Raw genomic sequence first — 24,870 nt, 5'->3', positions numbered from 1 at the left:
ACTTTTATATAACAATTCGTTTTAACAATAGCACATCATTTCTATAAAATATATGTGGAATCCACATGGTGGTTAATTCAAGTTTTTGAAGGTTAATTAAAATCCTTTTTTTATTATTATTATTAAATTGTTTTTAATAGAGCAGCCTATATAACGACATAGCGTGTCCCTCTCCATAACAGGTCCATGTCAAAACTCATTACCAAAATACCTACCTGTAAAGTACACCAAATGGAAACTATTTAGTAAAGGAGCTTCCGGTCACAGCATGCATATAAAACTTGCTTGATCTACACCGACCATCAATTTTATAAGGTCAGCATCGAAACCGTCCATTTAAAAGTGGTATCCCCACCACCACCACATCCTTTTACAATAATTAATCGGTAACTAAATTCTCTCCCATTTCCCAGCTCTCTACACCCCCCAATCTTTTCGCGACCCCAAGGAAGAGTCAATTTCAAAATCCCACGCGCCACCACTGCGAAATCCCACCCGCCATCCATGGCCTCCCCACCGACACCCCCAATCTCGAATCCCCAATCCACTACTACTACAGGTCCCCAATCACAGCCACCCATCGCCACGCCCGCTTTCCGTGCGTTCATCTCACGGCTCTCTTCGTCTGTCCGCAATGGCTTCTCTCATCGCCGCCCGTGGTCTGAACTCCTCGATCGGAGCGCCATGGTCAGGCCTCTGTCGCTCTCCGAAGCCTACTCTCGGATCCGGAAGAACTTCTCCTACTTCCGTGTCAACTACGTGACTCTACTCGCCGTCGTTCTCGCTCTCTCGCTCCTCACCCATCCTTTCTCTCTCCTCATCCTTCTTTCTCTCCTCGGTGCCTGGTCTTTCCTCTACCTTTTCCGGCCATCCGATCAGCCTCTGGTCATCCTCGGCCGCACGTTCTCCGATGCCGAAACGCTGGTCGGATTGGTCCTCTTGACCGTCATCGTCGTGTTCGTCTCCAGCGTTGGATCGCTCCTCATCTCGGCGCTCTTGATCGGATTCGCTATCGTCTGCGCTCACGGTGCGTTCAGAGTTCCCGAGGACCTGTTCCTCGACGATCAAGAGCCGTCTAATGTCGGTTTGCTCTCGTTCCTCGGCGGCGCTGCCTCAGCCGCCGCTCCTTCCGTCGCCGCGCGTGTGTAGTGAGATGTCCGGCCGAGCACGTGCCTCGCTGATGGCTTCTTCGAGGTTTGTCAGAGCGAAGCTTTGTTGTACTCTTTTTCTTTTTTTTTAGTCTATGCGATTGATTATTCTTATTATCTTCTTGGTGAAAAAAGAAGGAAGATTGATTTGTTTTGGGGGGGTTTTTTTGGGAGCAAAAGCTAGGGTTTTACGTAGATTTGCTGTGAACTAATTTTGCTAAGTTGTAAAACATTTCTTTCTAGTGATGGATTTAGTTCTACGTTATATTCATTCTTTATGGGATTACAATTTGGTATTACTTTCTTGTTCTAGTTATTACTCTCGAGGTTCTGATGTGCTTAAACTATCCAATTTTTAATTATATTCGCAATCTGTGTTAGATTTGCCTGTTTAATTCGGCCATTTGAGGTGGTTGAATGACTTCTTGAAGCGCATCGTAAGCTTCGGTTACTTTGGATGTACTTGAGAAAGAAAGAGATAATGCTGATGCTATATGAGACCCTTGTTGCTTTGAGGCATTACTTACCATAATTTATAATTTACATTTGACTTGTGATCTTGATATTAAAATATATATATATGTTGTGGTGCTACTTTCCTTGATGGGTTTTAGATGTGTATAATTGGCTGGCTACTTTGCAGTCTTGTCCAATTCTAAAACATCTTGTTTAGGTTTTGCAAATTTTGGTTCTTATTCCCGTGTTCTTGATGCCCAGAAAAATAGTTTTTGTTTGTCTCATTTTCCACCCTTTTGTCTGCCTTTGTAAGGTTCAGAGGCTCAAGCATAATATGTCTTATGACTCGTTTTTAATTTGCATATCTACACTTTTCTTTCTGGATGCTTTTTTTGCACATTCATATGTCATTTGATCTTTAATTGATAGGGTAGGCTGCTTTTTTCTATTTGTTACTTAACTTGAAGCTCTGCAGATTCTAATCTGACACACGAGCATTTTCAATTCGTCTTGTTGGTTTTGCATCTTAAGAAGTTTTCCCTTTCCCATGATGTTATTGGAAAGTTCTTTCTCGTTCCCAAGTGATTCCTAAGTGATTGTTTTGGCTATTGAATGAAAGTAGTTGCTATTATATTTGGTGCAGTAACAAGTTCTGGATCTTTGATCTGTAATTAAAAAAATTGTAACTTACATTCTTCTAGAAATGTTCTTTTCTTCTTCTTTGAGATAACTGTAATGTGGAAACTGTGGAAACTGAGTTGTCCCATTTTGTGGCATGTGTATGTAAAACGGTTTGTTTGTCAGTATGTCATTTTGGTTACCAAAATTTTGGTAAAAAAATTTGGTGCCTAGCATTGCCCTTTTCCGATTGGTTCTATTACATGTGAACCTTTAAGGTAAAATTCTGGGTGGGACGTCGAAGTTCCTAGTTTAGCAGATGCTGAAGTTGCTCCGTACACTATTTATACCTGAATTATTTTCTCATGTGGGTTTGAGGTGAAAATTCAGAAAGAGTTGATAGTTAGAATGAGATCATGAGAGGTTGATACTGTTCATGTTGACTTCAAACAGAGTTGATGTTTAGATAGAATTTTTATAATTTAGTTTTCTTCTTTTGAGTTCCAAATGATCTGGTAGGACTTGCTTGTTTGGTACACATATGCATGAAAATTTTGATACAGAAGGGATTGGTTTCTTGTCAAAATTGATAGTGGTAGTACTAGTGTGTAAACCATTCTTCTATGTCTCATCTTTTATGGGATGGGAGAAGCGGGAATGACACGACACTCCACTTAAGTCTAAAGCAGCACTAGTCAATATCAGAGCGTTGTTTCTTTTCTCTCGCTTTGGTGACTAATGTAATTTTATGTTGGTCACGTTGAAAACTGAGTGGCTCTAAGTCTAACCACATTACAAGATTTACTTATCCTACCACACTTTTAATGGTGTTTTATTATTCTGAATATACCTTTTAACAAAATGTCATTACCATCCTTTTAAGTAAGAAAAAGTTTCGTAACTTAGAAATTGAAAAATTGAATAATACGTGTATAGTATATAAATATTGAATGAATTTTAGAAAAAGCAACTAAATTTCGGTCCCTAGTAATAGTACCTGTGCATAGTGTACGAATGTGTACATTATAATGAGACATAAAATGTAGACACCAAAGAAATTTAATACATATATATATATATATGTGTGTGTGTGTGTGTGTGCGCGCGCGCGCCAGAAGATCGATTAAACTCCGATACTTACAACTCCGAGTGTAACAAACATTGTAACGACATTGCTATATGAAAATCGAACTAATTTAATTAATTCGGTAAACACAAACCAAATTCGTTCTCATTAGGTGTACAAAAGGAGGACTCTTGCAGCGAATCCAATAAGCAAAATGTTGATTGAAGATTGGATTCTAGGTTTCGCATACCGAATCATCTTATCTTTTCGACAATTTTCCTTTGGATTTTTTGCGCCAATACCCCCGACCTCTGGGGTTGGTGACATTTTACTTCCTAATTTTTGAATTTTGCATCGTTTATTCTGTGTGTTTTAGTTGTTAAACTTGGCATTTGTTGTGCATGTGTATCGAAACTTCTGAAACATGGGCTATATGGGACGTCAATAGAGAAGAAGAATTATGGTTTTGCATGTTATAGAAGAATCAGACACGGATGGAGTTGATGGGAAAATACCTAAATATTACATCATAGGAAATCTATAAGCAGCAGGCAAATTCTCCATGCATAAGAAACACTATTCTTTCAACTTCACAAATGCACAAGGACTTTTTCCCAAACAATTGTTTTCCCCATAACAACAGCTTTTAATACCTTACTCAGTAATAGTGGCTCCATTTTAAATGTGCTAATTGCTTCTCCTCCACAAACGATGATGTCCTGTGCTCTATCTGGGTGTCTAATTCCAAGGTCCCTAATTCTATATCAATCATTCCTATAAGCTTCTTGGGTTGCCTTTGAATTTTTCGGGTGCCCCAACATCATTGTATTGTTTCTAAGCATTATCTCCCCATTTGTTTTCCCGTCAAATGGTACACTTTCCTTTGTGTTTGAATCTTTCATGCCAACCCTTTCCACCTTGAGATTGTGAAGCCCTTTCCAATTTATTTTTTTATTTTTTTATTTTACGAGTTCTTCCAAGACTGCTGAATACATTTTTATCACCATGATCATCAGGTTTTCATGGTGTAATAATTGACTATTAAAATTACAAAAATATTGAATGAATATTATATTTTTTTTAATTAATTAATTTATAATAAGTATTAATAGTTAAAAATATATTATTATTAAAAAATGCGCCAAAAATATATATATATTTGATAAAATTATTTAATAAGTAAGATATACAAAACAATTATTTTAATTATATTATATTTTATAAATATCATTTCAATACTATAAAAAATTTCTGAATGGCTTAGAATTATTAATATCTTACTTATTCTCATTTTAAAATGTAAAATATAAAAAATAATTACTAAAAGATACATCTTCTTGATAATTTTGTATATAATTATTAATATAACATTGATATAAATTTTTAAGAAAGTTTGCATATATTAAATACCATCGATATTGAAATTTTGAACCTTAGTTTGCAGGATATAGGATATATACTTCCTACATATCTTTCAATTTTTGACTATTTTTTAATTTTATTTTACTTTATAATATTTATACAAATATTAAATTTATTATTGTAAAAAAAATTAATAATAGATAGGTAAATTTATAACTTGTGATATTAATTTTTTTAAAAAATATAATAGATAGACTTATCAATATAATTTTGGATATTGTTTGTCAAATGTGATTTTTTTTATTTGCCTAATTATTGGAAGACAATTAAAGGTAAAAAAAAATCAATAATATTAATTTTGCAAAAAAATATACTAAACATCAATAATATTTTCAAACATTTTTGATAAAAAAAAATTTAACAAAAAATTATAGATATTTTCAAAATTACTATTAAAATTTATGAAAATTTCAAAAAAATTTATAAAAATTATAGATTTTTAAATTAAATTGTGAAAAATTTGATGTGGATATTATATTGAAAATTTTCATAGATTTTATAAAAAAATATCATAAATTTCAATTAATATTATAGAAATTATATTCATTTTCACTTGAAAGGTAAATATCCTTTCGATGTGTTCAAAAAATAAAAATTTTGAATAAATTTTACAAAAAGTTTTGATATTTTAAATTATAATATATATATATATATATAAATATTACTTAATTAAATAATATTTCCTACTAAAATTTGTATTTATTTCAATAATATCACCTCTAATTTTAAAAATATTAATTATAGTCCAAAGGATATGGATACGAATATAATAGTAGAGAAAGTAGATGAAAATTTTATAAAACGACAGGTAGATAATTGTTTTTTAAACAAAAGATGTCTAATTGAATTTTTGATAAAACTAATCTAATTAGATTTCTAATTGAATTTTTGATAAAACTAATCTAATTAAATTTAACTTATTGGAATAAAATGATATTAACCCAACTATTTATAATAAATCAATTAATTTGTAATATTTCTGAAATTTCAAAATACAACAAATTTACTAAACCATGTAAAAATTGTTTTCAGGTTGTAAACAATACAGATACATTATTTAATTTTGTGGGAAAAATTGCTATTTTCACCTGAGTTTCTTTTTTTTTTTTTTTTCCACTTAAATTTGAACCAAACCAATATATTAAACTCTTTCTATGGACCACACCATAAGAACGGCTGTTTCGATCACATAAACATGATGATGAGGACCCTTTTCGACTTCGATGGGAAATGGTCATTATTGACAAAGAAAAAAAAAGACAAAAAAGGAAATGGCCATTGCCCATTGGCCAATACCTAAAATCCCCACCTTTCAAACTTTTATGAACTCCTCCTCCTCCTTAGTCATCAGAAAAGCTTTAACACCTCTTTCTTCTTCGACACCATATTCTGCCATTACTGAGCACTCGCAAAAGCCCATACGATGACATCCAACGGTGTGTATGTCCAAATGGGACCCACCCTTCGAAAACACGTAATCATCACCACTTTGTCTGGAATTTATAGTTGTTTTTGCTTTTAAGAATAAGACAAATGACATGTCACTTTTAACCTCGTATTTCTGATAGCCTTTTACGAGTTCTAGTCCAAATAGGGTCTTTAGTAGTCGGGGCACTATGGTCCAAACAAACTTACTGGGTCCCGGTCGATTGCAGTCGATGCTTCCCAGTGGGACCCGTTTGAAAAAGATAGCCGTTGGGAGGAGCGGGTGGGTAATAAAAAGGACCCGGGATTCAACCCACCCATGACCGTCAGATCAGTGATTGTTCAAAAGGTTAAAAAAAAAAAAAGAAAAAAGAAAAATTGATAGATTGCAGTGCATTGAGAATGAGAAAATAAAATTAATAGAGAAAAAAACTAGCCGTTAGACATTGTAAGAAGAAAGAGCTCCTGCATCTTAATGCTCCTTCCTGACAATTTCTCTCTCCCAATACAAGATTCTCTCTCTCTCTCTCTCTCTCTCTCTCTCTCTCTCTCTCTTAGAGGCATACCCACGTGCTCTATCACAGTCACAGTAACCCCACCTCTGAGTCTCAGCTACTTAATCTCCCAAGTGATTTTTGCTCCTGTTTCATTCCACATTTTCTTTCTCTTTAATTTTGAAATGCACCCTTCCTTGCCTCTTATTAAGCAATAACTCAAGCAAAACTAGCTTGAGAGAGGAAAAAAATAGGGAAAACCAATATAGATGTTCTTTCTTCTTTTTCTTCAATTTCATTTTTTGTGTTTTTTGCTAATGGTTATAGAGAACAAAAACAAAGTTTTAGAGAGATTCTACAACTACCCTTTTGACATTCTTCGCTTTACGATGCAAAGAGAGGCAGATTGGCACCGCATTTCGGATAAAAAGAAAGAAAAATGGAAGATTTCTCAGTGTTTAACCCACAACCAACTATTGGTATTTCTTCTGCTACTGATTTGGGTTTTTCAGCCTGTTTCAAGCCAGATTTGGGACGGTGTAGTTGTCACAGAAGCTGATTATGAAGCACTTGAAGCATTCAAAAATGAATTGGATGACCCAAAAGGGTTCTTGAGGAGCTGGAATGGCAGTGGTTATGGAGCTTGCTCTGGCGGCTGGGTTGGAATCAAGTGTGCTCAGGGACAGGTCATTGTAATCCAGCTTCCATGGAAGGGACTTGGTGGCCGACTCTCAGAGAAGATCGGCCAACTTCAGGCTCTTCGAAAGCTAAGCCTCCATGACAATCTCATTGGCGGTTCGATTCCTTCCTCATTAGGCTATCTTCCCAACCTCAGAGGTGTTCAACTTTTCAACAATCGGTTTTCAGGTTCTGTCCCTCCTTCATTAGGTTTCAGTCCTTTGCTGCAGACCCTTGATCTCAGTAACAATTCACTCACGGGGTCTATCCCACCTAGTCTTGTAAACTCTACCAAGCTTTTCAGACTCAGCCTTAGCTTCAATTCGTTTTCTGGTTCTATCCCACTTAGTCTCACTAGCTCTCATTCCCTCTCCTTTCTTGCTCTCCAACACAACAATCTCTCTGGTCCCATTTTGGACTCTTGGGGGGTATCTCGTCTTCAGTCCCTAACCCTTGATCACAATTTCCTCTCAGGAACCATTCCTGCTTCTTTAGGCAGGTTAAGGGAGCTCCAAGAGCTTTCTCTAAGCAATAACCAGTTTAATGGAGTAATACCTAATGAAATAGGTAGTCTTTCTAGGCTTACAACTTTGGATTTTTCAAACAATGCCATTAATGGAAGCTTGGCTTCAGGTCTTTTTAATTTATCCTCACTTGTTGTTTTGAACCTGGAAAGGAACAAACTTGATAACCCAATCCCAGAAGAAATTGGGAGACTGCATAACCTTTCTGTTCTCAACCTGAAGGGAAACCAATTTGTGGGTCCAATCCCTGCATCAGTTGGAAACATTTCCAAACTTACACAGCTTGATTTGTCTCACAACAATCTCAGTGAAGGAATTCCTGCTTCTGTTGCTGATTTATCAAATCTTAATCTCCTCAATGTCTCTTACAACAACCTCTCAGGTTCTGTTCCCACTCGTCTTTCCCAAAAGTTCAATTCAAGCTCTTTTGTGGGGAATATTCAGCTTTGTGGATATAGTGGTTCAGCTCCATGCCCTTCTCAAGCACCTTCTCAAAGTGTCATACGTCCACCTTCTGAGATATCGAAACACCATCGTCGCCACAAACTAAGCACGAAAGACATAATTCTCATTGCAGCAGGAGCTCTCCTTGTAGTTCTGCTTGTAATTTGTTGCATATTGTTATGGTGCTTGTTAAGAAAAAGAACTTCATCAAATTCAAAGAATGGTCAGACCGCCGGAAGAGGAGGAGCCGCTACTGCAAGGACCGAAAAGGGGGTTCCGCCAGTTGCTGGTGAAGTAGAATCAGGTGGAGAGGCTGGAGGAAAACTAGTCCATTTTGATGGACCAATCGTCTTCACAGCAGATGATCTTTTGTGTGCAACAGCTGAGATTATGGGGAAAAGCACTTATGGAACTGTATATAAAGCCACACTAGAAGATGGACATCAAGTTGCAGTGAAGAGACTGAGAGAAAAAATCACTAAAAGCCAAAGGGAATTCGAGACAGAAGTCAATATGCTAGGCAAAATCAGACACCCAAACCTTCTTGCTTTGAGAGCCTATTACATGGGTCCTAAAGGAGAGAAACTGCTTGTTTTCGATTACATGCCAAAAGGGAGTCTCGCAGCATTTCTCCATGGTAAGCACAATGCATAAAAAGTCCCTTGTAAATGTATTTCATACTCTCTACATTTGTATGTAGTGAAAAGCTAATAACTTTTTTTATTTTTCCATTTTTCTTCAGCTCGAGGACCTGACACTCCAATCGCTTGGCCAACAAGAATGCGAATAGCTCAGGGAATGACTAGGGGCTTATTCTACCTCCATTCTAATGAGAACATCATACATGGAAATCTCACATCAAGCAATATCCTTCTTGATGAACATACAAATGCTAGAATTGCAGATTTTGGTCTCTCCAGGCTGATGACTGCTGCAGCCAATTCTAATGTGATAGCAACTGCTGGAGCACTGGGTTACCGTGCACCGGAGCTCTCAAAGTTGAAAAAGGCCAGCACAAAAACAGATGTTTACAGCCTTGGGGTCATCATATTGGAGCTGCTGACAGGGAAATCTCCTGGTGAGGCGATGAACGGTGTGGATTTGCCTCAGTGGGTTGCTTCCATTGTTAAAGAAGAGTGGACGAACGAAGTTTTCGACGTGGAGTTGATGAGGGATGCATCAAGTATAGGCGATGAATTACTAAACACGCTAAAACTGGCTTTGCATTGTGTTGATCCTTCACCATCAGCAAGACCAGAAGTCCAACAGGTTCTTCAGCAACTAGAAGAGATTAGACCTGAAACAGCACCCAGTTCTGGTGATGATGGAGCAGGAGTTCCCTCAACTAGTGAATGAGGAAAAAAGAAAAATGGATTCCAGATGTTTGGGCTCTGTATTTCGGATGTAGAACAAGTATTTAGGAGGAAGAGAAACTAGTTAATGATTCTTTCATTCTTCAGTATTAGTTTTGTTTCGTTTTAGATTAGATCACATTAGTGATCTTGCTGTAAATACATGTTTTCTTTCTAATCTTTTTTTAAAAGTGTGTTTTAGTATGATTTTGTTCGAGGTTCTAAAGCTAGCAGAAAGATTCAATTTTGGTTACCCATTCACAGTACATCTTTCGTCTGAAAGTTTGTGTAAATGATTGTTCTTCTCATTACAATGGTGTCGGTAGGATTAATATCTCAGCTTTTATTGGAGCTGGGGCAGCTTTTATTGTAGACAAAATTGCATGGGAAACTCCGTCGAGTAGGGAAACTAACAAAGCAAGACGACAAATAAAAGCAATAATTATGATTGAGAATTGAGAATGAAGTAAATCAGACAAGCGGTCTCAACCGGGACAATTTTGTCCCATTTTTTCCAATGGCTTTCTCAGAAGGCCAAAAGTACTTCTACTGGGACAACTTCGTGTCGTTTTCTTCTTCTTTCTTCTGTTAGCACATTATGCAGGCCTTTTTTTGATAATTGGAATATTATGCAGGCCTAGTGGCTTGGTTTGGGTTGGCCTACTTGCCCAACTGAAAAAAAAAAAAAAAAAAAGGAACTTTCCCATTACAAGGAAAAGAGATGAGTAACACAAGAGCATTAAGATTTGTATTAGTATAGCCTAATCTAATTGATTGTGTGATAAAACTTGTTGAATGTACAACCAATGGGATGTGAATTTTTTATCCTGCGTTTCGTAAGTTAGATACAAAGAAAGCTGAATGGAAAATTATGAAAACAAAAGTTCAAAGCCAAAATTTTCAGCTGCCATCTCTAGCATATCTGATAGTTTCCTCTGCGAGATTCTCCCACGCATTTGCCATCTTCTCGGCGTAACCTGCCTGCTTAAAATGCATTAGTAAGCATAATTGTTATCATGCATAGACCAAACTATAAAAGAGAGTCTTGGGGGGTGGGGACGTGGGTGTGGGGAATGGATATAGAAAATAAAATAAAGTAAAATAAAAAACCTGATTAAGGACAAATCCTTTCAACATGTCCATGAAGTCAATATGCCTCTCTTTGTCAAACCTTTCAAGCTCATCCCTGTTATTGTCCTGCATTTGTTTCCAAACATACTTATCATTCGTATGTATTCTTCTCATTACTAAAGATGATGGTTTTTGCATGTTCCAGTTCAGGTGCAAAATAAAAACAAAACTCAGATCGCAACAAGAAAAAACATATATATGCATACAACATACAGGAAACATAACCAAAAATGATTTACTAAAAAATTCTAAGCATTTGAAGGTTCTTGTTGATACTAAGAAAATAACTACAGAGTTGGCAAGATAAGCAGAATGAATAAAATAAATTGGGAGAGAATATTTCAATTCCCCATATACATACAAGGTCAAATGTAGATATGGAAATGGAAAGATTGTATTAATAGAGAGAATGAACAAGAGTAGCAAGCTTATGGATTAAAGCTCCATTAATAAGAGTAGCAAGCTTATGGATTAAAGCTCCATTAACAAGTATGTGAACCTCGAATCTCAATGGTAACATTGATACAGAGGGTATCTAAAACGATAGAGATAGTAATATCTAAACTCAAACTTAACAGCAACATGGTTGCTTTCTAGTCTTCTTTTAGTCCCTTACTCAAAACTAGAAGAGGCTTACCACCCTCTGCGTATATAATCCAATCATAGAAATTCACATTTTTAGATCTCCTTCCTCTCCCATCACCCCTAATCTTAGGTCAGGATACAAAACAAACATGTAAACATGCAAGGCTATGTAAAATACACACTATTACATATGATATAGTAAATCGAATTTGAATCTTGACCAGATTTCAGAAAGTTCCATATATAGTGATGAACGCTCCTACGTCATTGTGGAAGCTCATATCTATCACATGTGTGTTTTTGCTTCGTGAACTTATCAGTTTTGGTTCACCATATGTGTGCTTTTGTTTCATGAACTTATCAATTTTGGTTCACCCTTTTGGAAGGGCAAATGCAGTGAGATTTAAGATTAAACATTATTATCTCTATTAAGAATTGCATTTTCCTTTATCCTTTTCACTTTTTTCCACACTGTAAAATGTTAAGCTGAAAGCAAGAGAGAATGGCATAATCATCTCTAAATATGTGGAACAGAAACTAAGTCTGGCATAATCGTCTCCAAATATGTGGAACAGAAACTAAGTCTAGCACCACATTACAGCTTTCCAGGACAAAACTAGCAAGTTACCCAAACTCCAAAGAACCGTAGTTTCATTAATATGAACCTCAAAATAGAGTAGGAAAACCATATAGCATAAGTTTGTGCTTCAGCAGATTGCCGTGAAGAAAGCTCTTACCTTGATCCGTTCATATTCTCTGACTGCACAAGATTTTGCATCCTCAGTAACTCTAGCAGTTTCTTTTAAGTCCTCTATTTTGCGCATCCTTGATCTATCTCCACCAAATATTTTCGATGAGGCAGCTTCAAGCTTCTCAATCCTAGATTGCAAGGAAACTAAATCTGACGAAAGAGTCTGAACTGTTAGTAAAGCACTTGATCTGTCTGAAAATGCACCATTGGCTGCTAACATTACCCCTAAATATTCATGTAGCTTATCCTGAAAATAATTTTTAAACACCATGTTAAGTCACATACAAAGCTTGTCCTTTGATGGTGTACTGAAAATAACAAATATATATATATATATATATATATATATATATATATATATATATATTTTATCCTGCAATTCCATTAAAAAAGTTGCATCGCATAAGGACTAAACAGATACTTCTTTGAAAGCTTTTGACATTTTGAAAAGCTTTATGTACTAGCTAGATTAAGACATATATGGTTAGTTTATCCATATAGAGAAAGTTCTGGTACTTACCAAATGCTTGACTGTCTGCGCATTCAATTCCCGATACAATCTACTTGCCTTAACAGCAGCAGTAGCCAAATTTTTCATATCAGTAGCTCTTACTCTTTGAGAATCCAAAATAGCTTCCTCTGTCTCAAAATTGGTCAATTTTACAAACGCCAAACCCAACTCCCCCATTGTCTCTCCAGTGTCTTGCTGAGCTTTAACCAGAGTCTCGGCCTGCAAAAAGAAAAAGAAACCAAAAAAATAAAAAATAAAAAAACAAAACAATCACCAAAAGAATCAATACCCAGAGAAAAACACAACTAACATACACAAAATAAGAAAGTATAACCATACTATTCCATCCTCAGGTTTACAAGAAGATTCAGTTACAGAATTTGTCATCATGAACTGGATCCATTTTAAAAAGATTGGTCCTTTTATTAAAGCAAACGGTCAAATTAGGAAAACGTTGGGTCATACTCAAATCCAACAAAACGATTCTAGTGGCCCCAATTCGCTTATACGCTATATCTTCCTTCAAATACTCCCTATCTATAAACTTTGAACACAAACCCAAAGCAAGAATAAAGTTAAAAGTTCTTCACAGAATTAAAAAAAACCAAAAACCTCTTTAGAAATATTGCTGAGGTGGTGCTCAAACTCAACAAGCCATTCTTTCCTCTCCAAGAACTCCTTATCTTCCTCTACAACCAGAGGCTTGACCCTCCCCCAGTCGTTAGCGACCGACTGTTTCAATTCCCTGAGCATCCTCAGCAAGTCCCTGCCCCCCCTCGCCGGCTGCGTAGCTTGGCTCGCTTCCACCGTCGCCGCCGCCGCCGCCGCCGCATCTCCCAGCAGCTGCTTCGGCAGCCTCACGGCACCGTCCAGCATCCTCGACGCCACGTCGATACTCTTCGCCAATGGCAGCTTCCCTTTCACGACCAGGAACACTCTCAGCTCCTCGCTCTTCTGTACGGCCGGGTGCGAAGCCAGCCTGTTCAAGTACTTTTCCAATGCCGACCTCCTCTGCTCCACGAACTGACCCATCTGCATCACTTGGCTATCCACCAAACTCTTATCGGGCCGAATCGGCACGAAGAAACCCCTGTACGATTCAGACAACCGGTCCGATAACGTCACGACGTCCTTGAACCTCCTCCGGACGCTGAATTCGGATCCGGGTCCGCCGTATTCGGGCAGATTGGTCCTCGTCGTGATCAGGTACGTGTAGTAAGTGGTTCCCCCAGGGACAAGCGAATTGGCGGCAAGCTCTTGCTCCTTCCGCGGATCCGAAACCCATATCCGCAAGAAGTCGGAGTGGGAAAACGGGTCGGGTCTCGGGGGGAGGTTCTGGTTGCGGTGGAAGCCGTTGGATGAGGACGAATCGAAGGAAGTGAAAATGGCTTCGGCGTAGGATGGGGGTTCGAGGATGGAGTTGAAAGCTGTCCGACGACTCTGGCGGTCCGTCAACGACGACGACGATGCTGGGCCGTTGGATGAATCGTCGAGGGCGAGAGATTCCATTTCGTCTCGTGATTCGCGCAGGTCAGCATAACCAGAAGCATCTTCGTCGCCATGATTCTCATGGCTCATCATTTTTCTTCTTTTTTTTTCTTTTTTTTGGGTTTATCCCTTATTCACCAAAAAGTTTCAAAAAATAATAATAATTTTGCTTCGTGATTCGGTTTGTTTGGAAAACTACAAATAAAGGAAGAGGCTAACGTGCGCCGAGGACGATAGGTAAGGGTTGCAGAAGCGAAGAAGAAGAAGAAGGAAGAGATTCGGATGAAGATGGGAGTGTTGGGGCGGCATTGGATTACACGGCAAGCGAGCGAGTGGGTTGAGAGAGGGAAACTGAGTCGACTCGGTAAAAAATCGGAATTGTGAACAGGGGATTAGTCTAATTTTGGCGTAAAGTGAGGGGTCCGTTCGCAAATATAATAAATGTAAAATACCGCCACGCAAGCTGCCAGGTGTGCACAAAACGCTGTTACTGTACTGAAAGCGTTTCTCAGACGTTGTTTGAAAATGTTTTTGGCTTCATTATAATAAAGAGATATAAAGGAAAATTTGTGCTAAAGATCAATTTATTACTTATTTTTTTCCAGCCTTCTAAATGGAGAGTTGAGAATTTTTTTTTTTTTTTTTGGGAAATATAAAAAAAATATAAACTAGTCAATAGTCAATAGTCAGTTTCATAAACTTTTTTTTAGGCCATTTGCATTGGGCTTAATTCATTGCTAAGTGTGGTTAAACAGCAGTGGATTTGGGCCAGCTGATGCCCAGATTGCAGTTTTTGCTTCGGCTTGATATTCCTGCACCTTTTTGTATTTTTGTATTTTTTATTTGTTCGAGAGTCATCCATGACATAGGCTTAGACTCTTGTTGTAAGATATTGGACGATAAAATGATTTTCCATTTACATTAATAACCTTTCAAAAAATTATTTGGCTATGCAAGCAGCAATTTTATCGGTTTTACCCAGAATAAAATCTATGTTCTATAACTAAAGTTTTTAATGCATAATAACTACAATAATAGACACAAGTCCTCAAAAGGGAAAATCTCATAAATTTGAGAAGAAACAAATTTTAGGACCATTCGTCCATCAACGAACTTTTGAGTTCAACACCTCCTTGGTGGTATCAATGGTCAAAAATTTTTTGATTCTTGAAGTTTTAAATTTATTATAAATCAATTCAATTAATTAATAGTATTGATTTTACTATTATATGATATCAGCTGATATAGTATGTTGACATCTGATATTATAATTTATTTTTTAACAAAAAATACAAAAATTTTAAAAAATAAATTTAGTATTTTTTCATTTTATATTTATGATTTTTCTTACATGGAAGTTTATATCAATTCCTATTTTATTTAAATTAAAACTTCAAAGAAATTAAATCTTTTTAACCTAAAATCAGATCAAAAATAAAAAAATAGAATTAAAATTTTTGATCTGATAAAAAAAATTTTATCAGATTAAAAATTAAATAAAATAATTTTATTAGACCAAAAATCAATAAGATTTTTTTGGCCTAAACCATAAAAAAAATTACAAAAATAAAAATTAAACTAAATTTGAAAATTTTGCACTAGTAAAAATATTTTTATTAGACTAAAAATTAAATAAAATAATTTAAAATAAAATTTTATAGTAATTTTTTACGACCAAACCATAAAAATAAGTTAGATAAAAAATAAAAATAATTTATTATTATTTTTATTTGGTCTAATAATTTATTTTTGTTATTTTTAGATCATTATCTTTTTACACAAAAGTAATTCATTCTATTTTTAATTTTTCTATTATTGCTTATTTTTAATATAATCCAGTGATTTGTAAGTAAGTATAGATAATCTAACATCCTCTTAAAATAAAATAAAATAAACAAAAATTAAAAATTATTTTTATTTTTGGTCTAATGTTTTTTTATCTTGGACTAAATTTTTTTTATATGGTTTGGCCATTAAATTTTTATTAATAATTGATCTATAAATAATTTTATTTAATTTTTGGTCGAATAAAAATATTTTTATTAGAAAAAAATTTCAATTTTATTGTAAATTTTTATTTTTGACCTCATTTTAGGTAAAAAAAATATATATTTATTTTTTTGAAGTTTTAGTTTAAATAAAATAGGATTGGATACAATTTTTTAAATAAAAATCATAAATATAAAATGAAAAAATAAAAAATTTATCTTTTTAAAAATTATTTTTTATTTTTTATTGAAAAGCGAATTATAACATTAGTATAACACATGTTGATATTATCTAATGTTAAAATTAATACAATTAGCGTATTTAATTATTTGTAATAAATTTGAAAACAACCATATATATGTATCGTTTTGCGTGGAAATATGATGCAAAGGTGTTTACACTGTCAAAACAAGCTATTGGGAAGCTAGGAAGATTGGTGCAGGCAATGCAATTAGTGGACCTAGTGATTCCCGGACCATGTTTTGGTGGCGTTCTTTGTGGACTTTAGATGTCCCCAACAAAGTAAAGATGTTTCTCTAGTGTTGTTGTAGCCATATGATTCCTTGTTATCTCAACATAAAAATTTAATGGTCGTGTTTCTGTCAAGAAAATTTAATACGTACACGATACAATACGATATGAATATGGTTCAACACGATACGTTACCAAATTTAAGATAAATGTTTCGGGAACACCTACTCCAATGGGAGCGAATTTATTTTAAAATGAATGTGAGATCACATGCCTCATATTTATTCTTTTTTTTTTTTTTTTTTGGGTGGATGTTCCTCATGGTTATAGGTTTTTTAAATTTTTGTAATTCTTATTTTTAATTTTACAGTATTTTCCTGGTTTATTGTTTTATTATAATTAAATATTTGTCATCTATCTTATTTCTCCAATTTTTAAAGTGTTTATTGTCCTACATAATTTTTGTATTTGCCAACTATATATATATATATATATATAGTTAACGTTAATGTAATTGGGGTGAGAAAAAAAATATATATGTAAACATGTTATTAATTTTAATTATTAAATGACCAATTTTTTTTTATTTTTTTTTTAAAGTGAAAAAGACAAATATGGTAGTCATAATAATATATAACAAAAGGTATTATTTATGTCTATTTCGCTCATTATATACAATTATAATAATGAAACAAGTATTTGTCAATGTTCAAATTTTAAATTTGTAATAAATAATGATTTATCAAACACTTATTTGATTGATAGAAAAGCTAATGGTTGTTTTAGTAGATCTTATATTCTATAACAATCCAAAACTAACCTTTAGGGCCACTTCATATGCAGTGAAGTATTTGAAATTTTATCGAATTAAATTTTATTAAATTTGACAAATAAAGTTGATTTGATGATAAACCCCTTACATCCACTTTTTGAGGTTATGGATTATCCTCTGTTTAATTAATTATAAAATGTTATTAAGGAAGGATTTACATGGTTGCCGACGGTCGGCAACTCTGGTGGGTGGGTATAATGTAAGCATTCAAGAGGGGTGTTTTGGTAATTTTAATTTAGATATTGGAATGTATAAAGTACTTTGGGTTTAAAAAAAAATTTAAAAACAATTTTTTCCCCCCTTTTTAAGTTGGATTGTTTCACTTGGGCCCTAATTTGCAGATCTATAGGTGCAGCTGGACCTGGTCCTTCTGCCTGAGAATTTGGGTCTAATCTGGGTCGTAATTACTACTCCACCACTGAGGATCAGGGTTTGTCTATCTATAACTTATTGGGCTGGAAGAGTAAGTTGGCCCACTTCCTCCTGAAATGCGCTCCAACCATTAGCATACCAAAAAAAATATATATATATACATATATATATATGTTTTTTTTTTTTTTTTTTTGGAAAAACATAAAAATATATTAATTAAGATCAAAGTTACACATATAAGCCTGAAGGACATTACTTAGCCAGGAGAGGCCAACTTCCAACTAGGGCTCATAAGAAGATAAACAGTTGCTTAGTTAGCTAGACTAGGCACTACAACATTAGTTTCTCTGTAATTGAATAAGCACACCAGATTTCCATGAGTAGAAAGCAAAGCTTTAATTTCTTCCACTAGAAAACAAGATGGATATAAATTTTCTCAAGTATTTGTAAAGTTAACCAAATGAACCGTAGGAGTTAGACACGATTTCACCAAAGTTGAAACCTGCTTCCACAAGCCTCACAAATGGCAGTGAGCTCGGTATGAAGGACGAACCCATTTATTAAATTTTTGTGTAATCATCATCCAATTCGTTAATCCTTTAAGCATAAATGTCAAATTTTGATTAGATAATAATAAAATCTTACTTTGTCATCTTTAATCAATTATTTTTTCAGATCTACGAACTTCCAAGTTCCAATATTGTTAAAATAGTTTTCGATGAATCTTGTTGAGTTCTTTGATTATGAAATTAAGAATGAGAGAATGGTAATGTATTCATTGTTAAATCTAAACTATGATTCAGATAAAGTCTACCTCAAAGGCTAAGGTTAAAAAAGTAACAAATATTTTATTATCTTAGTTTTAAGGGTAATATTATTATGCCATGTAAAATTACAAAAATATTCCATATAAACGGGTTTAATGGGTTCCACCCATTAACACCAATTTTCTTAACGTGTTTTATTAGATAACACTAATATGGATCCAATCCAATATTACAGATCCAAATCCACAAATTATCATGTGGGTTCGTGTCGTGTTAATGGATCATGTGGCATTTTGCCAGACCTAGTTTATCTCTTAAGATATTAAGATATAACAGATTGATTGAAGTTTTGAATCTCTTATCTTCAAAATTTCTCTTTTGAACTTAAGTCATATCGGAACTTTATCACACTAAAACAGTAAAAAAAACTATCTGAGAATGAAAACTAATTTTATAATGTTTTTGCCGTGTGTCTTCCTACTGATAGGATTTGAGTATATATAGACTTCATACATGGAGGGGGTTATATGGCTTTAAATCCAATGCACGTTATAAAATCGAAATTAAACCAGGCTTTAATATTGTTTGTTACAAAACTAAAACAAATAATAAAGCCTTGTAACTCCCGTTTAAAAGCCCATGTAACGACCAATTTAATAGCTAATTAACAGTGCATTTAACATGGTTGTTACAAAACAAATTTTTTGGGCTAATTTTCAACTTACCAAAAAAAAAAAATAAATTCAATTTCATTCAAAAAAATTATTTAATATGGTATAAAGCCATATTTTACAATAAATTCTATAAACTTATCCTATCAAACTAAATATACATACAGTCTTCAAGAAAATATATTTAAACAAACTTATAAATTCAAAATAAATTGACCGAGGTAGATTACAAATGGTAAACAGAAAAACCAAAAAAATTGTTATTAATTGGAGGTTATAGTAGTAATTTTAATATTAAAATTCAAATTATTTTTTGAAGAGAGGTGATTATTGGAGAATCTATATTTAATAGGTTTACCAAACACTCCATTTGTGAAAATTTTTTCCATAATCCACAGAGCAACTTGAGACTCAACCACTGGATTTAAGTTAGGAAAACAAGCTATAACTAATGTAAAAGAAATTTACTAAATTCAACAGAGTAACTTAATGAATAATTATAAATAAATAAATAAATAACTAATTAATGAATAAGCTCTTGTTTAAAAAATGAAAAAAAAAAAAAAAAGCTTCATGAAAAACCTTTATCCCCCCCAAAAAACAGAACTTTATACAATAAGGAATTTCTTCACGTGATAAGAGATTCAAAATATTAAATAAAATACTTCTACTTTGCATATTGAAAGCGGAAGATCATTAGTTTAAAATAAAAGTACATTGAAATATATAAATTATATTTAGATATGGATATTTAAAAGGGAAAAAAAAAATATGGATATGTATGGATAGAAGTAAAGTTAGTGAAAATTTAATTTCTTTAGGAAAGTGATAACTTTCTTTTGTTTGGATGTTTATTGTAAAGTAGAAAAGTGTGGGTGTAGGGAATTAGATTCCCACCAATGTAAGAAAATATGTGGAAAAGTTACATATATAGGTGTCATTTTGAAAATTTCAGAGAAATTAGTTTTGAAATTTTTTTAAAATACATATTTACTCTTAATTTATTATACAATCTTAAATTTAATTACTTATAAATCTTAACTTTCCTATTACTTACCAAACAAACCAAGAGAAAAATTAATTCTCAGGAAACTGAATCCCAGGAAACTAAATCCCGAGGATCATTTTCCCTCTCAACTTTGATACTTCCCAAACGAACCCTTAAGGTTCCATTTTGAAAGTGTCAAAGTTGAGAGGGAAATTGATTCCTAAGATTTAGTGTTCTAGGATTTAGTTTTCTGATAATTAACATTTCTCTTGATATGTTTGGTGAGTAATAGGAAAGTTAAGACTTGTAAATAATTAAATTTAATATTGTATAATGAACTAAAAGTAAATATGTATTTTGAAAAAAAACTTAAAACTATTTTTTTTAGAATTCTCAAAATGATATTTTATAGACGGGAACAACTTTCTCATATATTTTTTTACATTGGTGGAAATTTAATTCATTGGGTCCGTATTTTTCTATATCACAATAAATATTCAAATAAAAGAAAGTCATTACTTCCCTCTCTCCTCCCCCCCCAAAAAAAAAAAAAAAAAAGATATCCATTAACTTTACCATTATCCAAAAATGCTGTAAAGTAAAAAACATTAAACACGTTTAAGGATATCAAAACTAAGCAAGAAAAATGGTAGACTGAAAAGATCCTATAATTCTATAAAAATGGAGAAACATTTATTCCATATATTTTGTCAATATTTCTGACAAGTTAATTCTTATTACTCTTTCATGGAAAGCTTACTTTTCTATTTATTTCTTCTTTTCTTTTTTAGTACTAATGGATTAAAAATAAGTGCTACTACTTAACAATATTTATTTCTTTATTTATTCGGTAATATTTCTATCTGTTTTTTATCATGACATGTGTAGATTATTTTGATTTGTATTGGGTTTTCCTATTATTGCACTTATCATAGAAGGGAAGGGGGGAAGAGGGATACGGAGGGGTTTAAAAAAAAATGGCCAACCAGTACAAAATTTTCAAACAGTATTCAAAAGTTTTGGAGTTGATTGAAGAAGAATTTTTTAGTAAGTATTTCACTTTTTGATTTAAGAGTCAATTATAACCTTTAGTTTTAAAAAAGTATATAAAAGTGATTGGCATTTTAAATATCTTTAATTTTCATAAAATTTTAAAAAATCTACATTGATTCACGTTTTCAAATTTCCAAAAAAAAAAAAAAAAAAAAAAATCAGTCACATAAGATCTGAGTTGGTATATTTTTCACACTATACTTGTGAGATCATGAGTTCGAAACAATACATCTTTTTCTCTTTTAGATTAGATATTATTGTAATAATAAAAAAATCATTAAAATGAAACAACATATTGATTGAATACACCTTAAGTTATGTGTAATGTGACAAAAGAGATTTGTATTTATAAGTAAGGTTAACTTAGTCGGTACAAGATTATGAGTTTAAAATACTACATTTCTTTATATTTAGATTAGATATTGTTGTAATGATAATAAATAAATAAAAATTATTAAAATCAAATAAAATTTTGATTGCATACACCTAGGTTAGATGCAATGTGACAAAAAGATTTGTATTTATAAATTATTATGATTAAAAAATTGAAAAGTTTTCAAATACTATAATCTTCCCATTCATCTTTTTTCTTTAATGTGTTTAAAAGATGCCAAAATTATGAAACACTTAAAACGAGGCATAGAATACATAACAATTTAACGGGGGGGTTTTGATGTAGATTGTTGTACAACCACTCCCCTATAAAGTATGCTTAAGTTACTCCTAATTCCACCCAACTTAGGCCTTAATTTCTGTTGAGAGGTCAGTGCTCCTAGAAATTTATAGGGGCTCATTTGAAGATTGAATTTTGTATCCTTCTTGTATAATAATTTGTTTTTTGATACACATTTTATTCACTAATTTAATAAATTTTCCAATATGTATCATCAAATGTCATCTAATTGTTGTACAACAACGAGACAAAAACAGCACGGATCTAATTGGTTTACAAATCAAACGAGTCGCAAAGCATTGATACATAACTTTTTGGAAAATTGATGAGTAGCAAAAAGGATGTGGGTGTAAAACTTTGTTTTTGGAAGGAATTTTGTGGGGCTTGGAATATATAAAAATAAATAAATAATCTGTGAATATATTCAATATAATTTGACTAATGGATTATACAAATAATTTTACAAAAAGAAGAATGTGACATATTGTTTTGAGTGTGAACTTGCTAAGGTTGATCCATTCTTCGGTTTTATAATCGAAATAATGGAAATCAAAATTGCACAAGTTATTTTGCACCAAACCCATAACTACTCATGAAAACGAAAACCCAAGAAATGAACCGAAAATAACACTAACAAATAAATAATAATAATAGTAATAATATGAGCAAAGGGTGCAATTGAAAGACACAGCACCAGACAACTTTGACAAGGAACTTCAATAATATATATATTTTTTCTTTGTGTGTTTTTCTCATTAACGACTAATTGTACTTCCTTTTTTCTTCACAAGATTCTCCAAAGTCAGTAACAAACTCTACCAACTTTGTCCTGTTTCTCGTTTATTTCTTGTTAACCTATCCAATCCTAACCCCTCTCTCTCTCTCTCTCTCTCTCTCTCTCTCTCTCTTTGTGCGCGTGTAATTTGTGTTTACATCATGCTTCAATTCAAAGAGACTAACGGTTGTCTGTCTCTGAAAATCTCCTTCAGGCCTAGTTTGTGTTGCGGCTAACTCTTTCATTATTTCTAAGAACAAAAAAGAGTTCCCAAAAAAAAAAAAAAAATACATATATATATATATATATAAATATATATCTTGTTATATATCAATTTTGCTTCTAATGTAAGAAATGTTTGTAGAATACATATTCCAAATTAAATAAATTGAAACCAGTTTCTTTCTCTGTTGATTAATAGTGGTCATTAACTTCAGAGTTATATGATAAAAAAAAAAAAAGCAGTATTTATATATAAATATATAAATACATATATATATATATATATATATATATCCCTCTCTTTCAGATAAAATAGTCTCTAATTTCTATGATTTTGAAGGTTAAGAATGTTGAGTTTTATTTGATCTTTAAAAAAAAAAAATGTTGAGTTTTATGGTCATTCTCCTTTTGCTTTGGCTTGACCTTGCTCTACTCTATTTTGGCTTTTGAGTCTTTTGACATTGACCACAATACAATGGTCGCCATTCGACACCAATCCTCTCGAGTCTAGGCAAATCCTATTCAGGCCTAGCTACCACTTTTTTAGGTTTTTTTTAATTAATTTCTCATTGTTTTAAATATTCAAGGTGCCCCAGTTAAACCACAAAAAAAAAAAAAAAAAAAAAGGTGCCCAAATTAAGGAGCTTGTCGGTGGGAGGAAAAAGAAAAAAAAAAAAAAAAGCCTCTTAAAAATTAAAATTAAGATGGGAAAGAGTTAATTTTAAAAATGTAATGTATAAAAATAGCTGACCTACTTAATCATTCTGCATATATCCTGAATAGAGCTTTTTTAACCGATTGATATGACAGTTTCTATGATACAACAAAACGAACTGGCGGGTGAATCTCAACCATTCAATGTAATGAGTGTTACATATCTTTAATTTAAATAAAACTCCACCTATAAAAAAAAATTTACGATTTATTTATGTATATATATTAAAATAGAGAATTCCTACTCTAAATTAATCTTTAAGAAAATAATGACTTCACCGTTAGCCTATTTCTGTTGAAATTCTAAAAATAAAAAAAAATAAAAATGTAGAGTTGGTGATCTGCACTAACTATGGCATAATTATAAGATCTACGACTTCTAATTTCATAGCGAAAATGCTACATTGACAAAATACACCTAATTTGCAAACATGCATGACAAAAATGCATAAATTTTTTGAATTGAAAGAGAGAATGGTTGAGAGATTTTTTAGTGGGCGTTGATCCAGAAGCGTATTGTTCATCGACAAGCAACCTAATATGTACATAAAATTACCATAAACTCATCTGTTTTAAGTATCTCTATTACTCACAGTTCCACTCAAAAAAAAAAAAAAAAAGTGTCTTTGTCTTAACTGAATTGTTGTTAGACCCAATGAAATCCTCTTGCTCTTTTGTATTAAATATTCTCACCTAATATAAGATAACTTTAATCTTCATTTTCACATTCAAATACGACTGATTGCATGATTCAATCTATACTAGTAGCTCTGACCAAGAAAAAAAAAATATTTCTATACACGTAGGTCCATTGATTTTTGGTCCACATTTAACATTATTTTATTACCAAACGGATCATCATGATCCATATTTTTTTTTTTTTTTTTTTTTGGGTAACAGGTCAACATGACTCATATCAGTGAACGGTGATTTCTTGATTTGATGGGTTCGAACCAGGAATCTTGTTAACAATTTTTTGCAGAAACTATAGTCCCCTCTATATTTTAGATTTACTTTTTGGATCGTAGAAGAACTTTTATACTCCAGGTAATAAATTTATTGACTAATTGTACCGTGGTTGGCCAAATTTTCCGTCATCGGAGTTAAATCAAAAGTGCCACATCTAATTGACTAATAATCTAAAGAGGCAAAATGGGCCATTTGATGGTGTCCTAATCTGAATTACTTTTTCCCCATAAAGTATGGACTTTAGGCTTTGCTTTTCTTTTTTCCATTTCCAAGATCCAATG

The 24,870-nt window shown here is 33.0% G+C and overlaps 3 protein-coding genes and 1 long non-coding RNA gene across 5 annotated transcripts; 3 read left to right on the top strand and 1 right to left on the bottom strand.

The window, feature by feature from the left end:
• Window positions 1-293: 293 nt before the first annotated feature.
• On the top strand, window positions 294-1,419 carry LOC107413938 (PRA1 family protein B1). The gene has a single exon (XM_016022000.4). It carries the CDS (start codon window positions 505-507, stop codon window positions 1,147-1,149), a length of 645 nt encoding a protein of 214 aa, XP_015877486.1. The 5' UTR covers window positions 294-504; the 3' UTR covers window positions 1,150-1,419.
• A 5,099-nt stretch (window positions 1,420-6,518) lies between these two features.
• LOC125420491 (probably inactive leucine-rich repeat receptor-like protein kinase IMK2) lies at window positions 6,519-9,831 on the top strand. The gene is made up of 2 exons (XM_048467129.2): window positions 6,519-8,912; window positions 9,018-9,831. The coding sequence occupies exons 1-2, from the start codon at window positions 6,899-6,901 to the stop codon at window positions 9,629-9,631; spliced, it is 2,628 nt and encodes an 875-aa protein (XP_048323086.2). The 5' UTR covers window positions 6,519-6,898; the 3' UTR covers window positions 9,632-9,831.
• A 520-nt stretch (window positions 9,832-10,351) lies between these two features.
• On the bottom strand, window positions 10,352-14,303 carry LOC125418161 (sorting nexin 2A). 2 transcript variants are annotated; one of them, XM_048467131.2, is made up of 5 exons: window positions 13,218-14,303; window positions 12,615-12,824; window positions 12,081-12,341; window positions 10,738-10,824; window positions 10,352-10,608 (listed from the first exon to the last, which is right to left on the bottom strand). In XM_048467131.2, the coding sequence occupies exons 1-5, from the start codon at window positions 14,184-14,186 to the stop codon at window positions 10,528-10,530; spliced, it is 1,608 nt and encodes a 535-aa protein (XP_048323088.2). In that variant the 5' UTR covers window positions 14,187-14,303; the 3' UTR covers window positions 10,352-10,527. The 2 variants fall into 2 exon arrangements, with proteins under 2 accessions (XP_048323088.2, XP_048323087.2); XM_048467130.2 differs by having other exon boundaries at window positions 10,352-10,604.
• On the top strand, window positions 13,996-14,670 carry LOC125420492 (uncharacterized). Its single transcript, XR_007238819.2, has 2 exons — window positions 13,996-14,135; window positions 14,301-14,670. It is a non-coding gene; the product is annotated as an uncharacterized LOC125420492 (long non-coding RNA).
• The last annotated feature ends 10,200 nt before the right edge of the window (window positions 14,671-24,870 follow it).

Source organism: Ziziphus jujuba, chromosome 8 (genome assembly GCF_031755915.1).
Source record: "Ziziphus jujuba cultivar Dongzao chromosome 8, ASM3175591v1".
NCBI lineage: Eukaryota > Viridiplantae > Streptophyta > Magnoliopsida > Rosales > Rhamnaceae > Ziziphus > Ziziphus jujuba.
The sequence above is the reverse complement of the archived record's forward strand: the minus strand, read 5'-3'. Positions and strand labels throughout refer to the sequence as shown.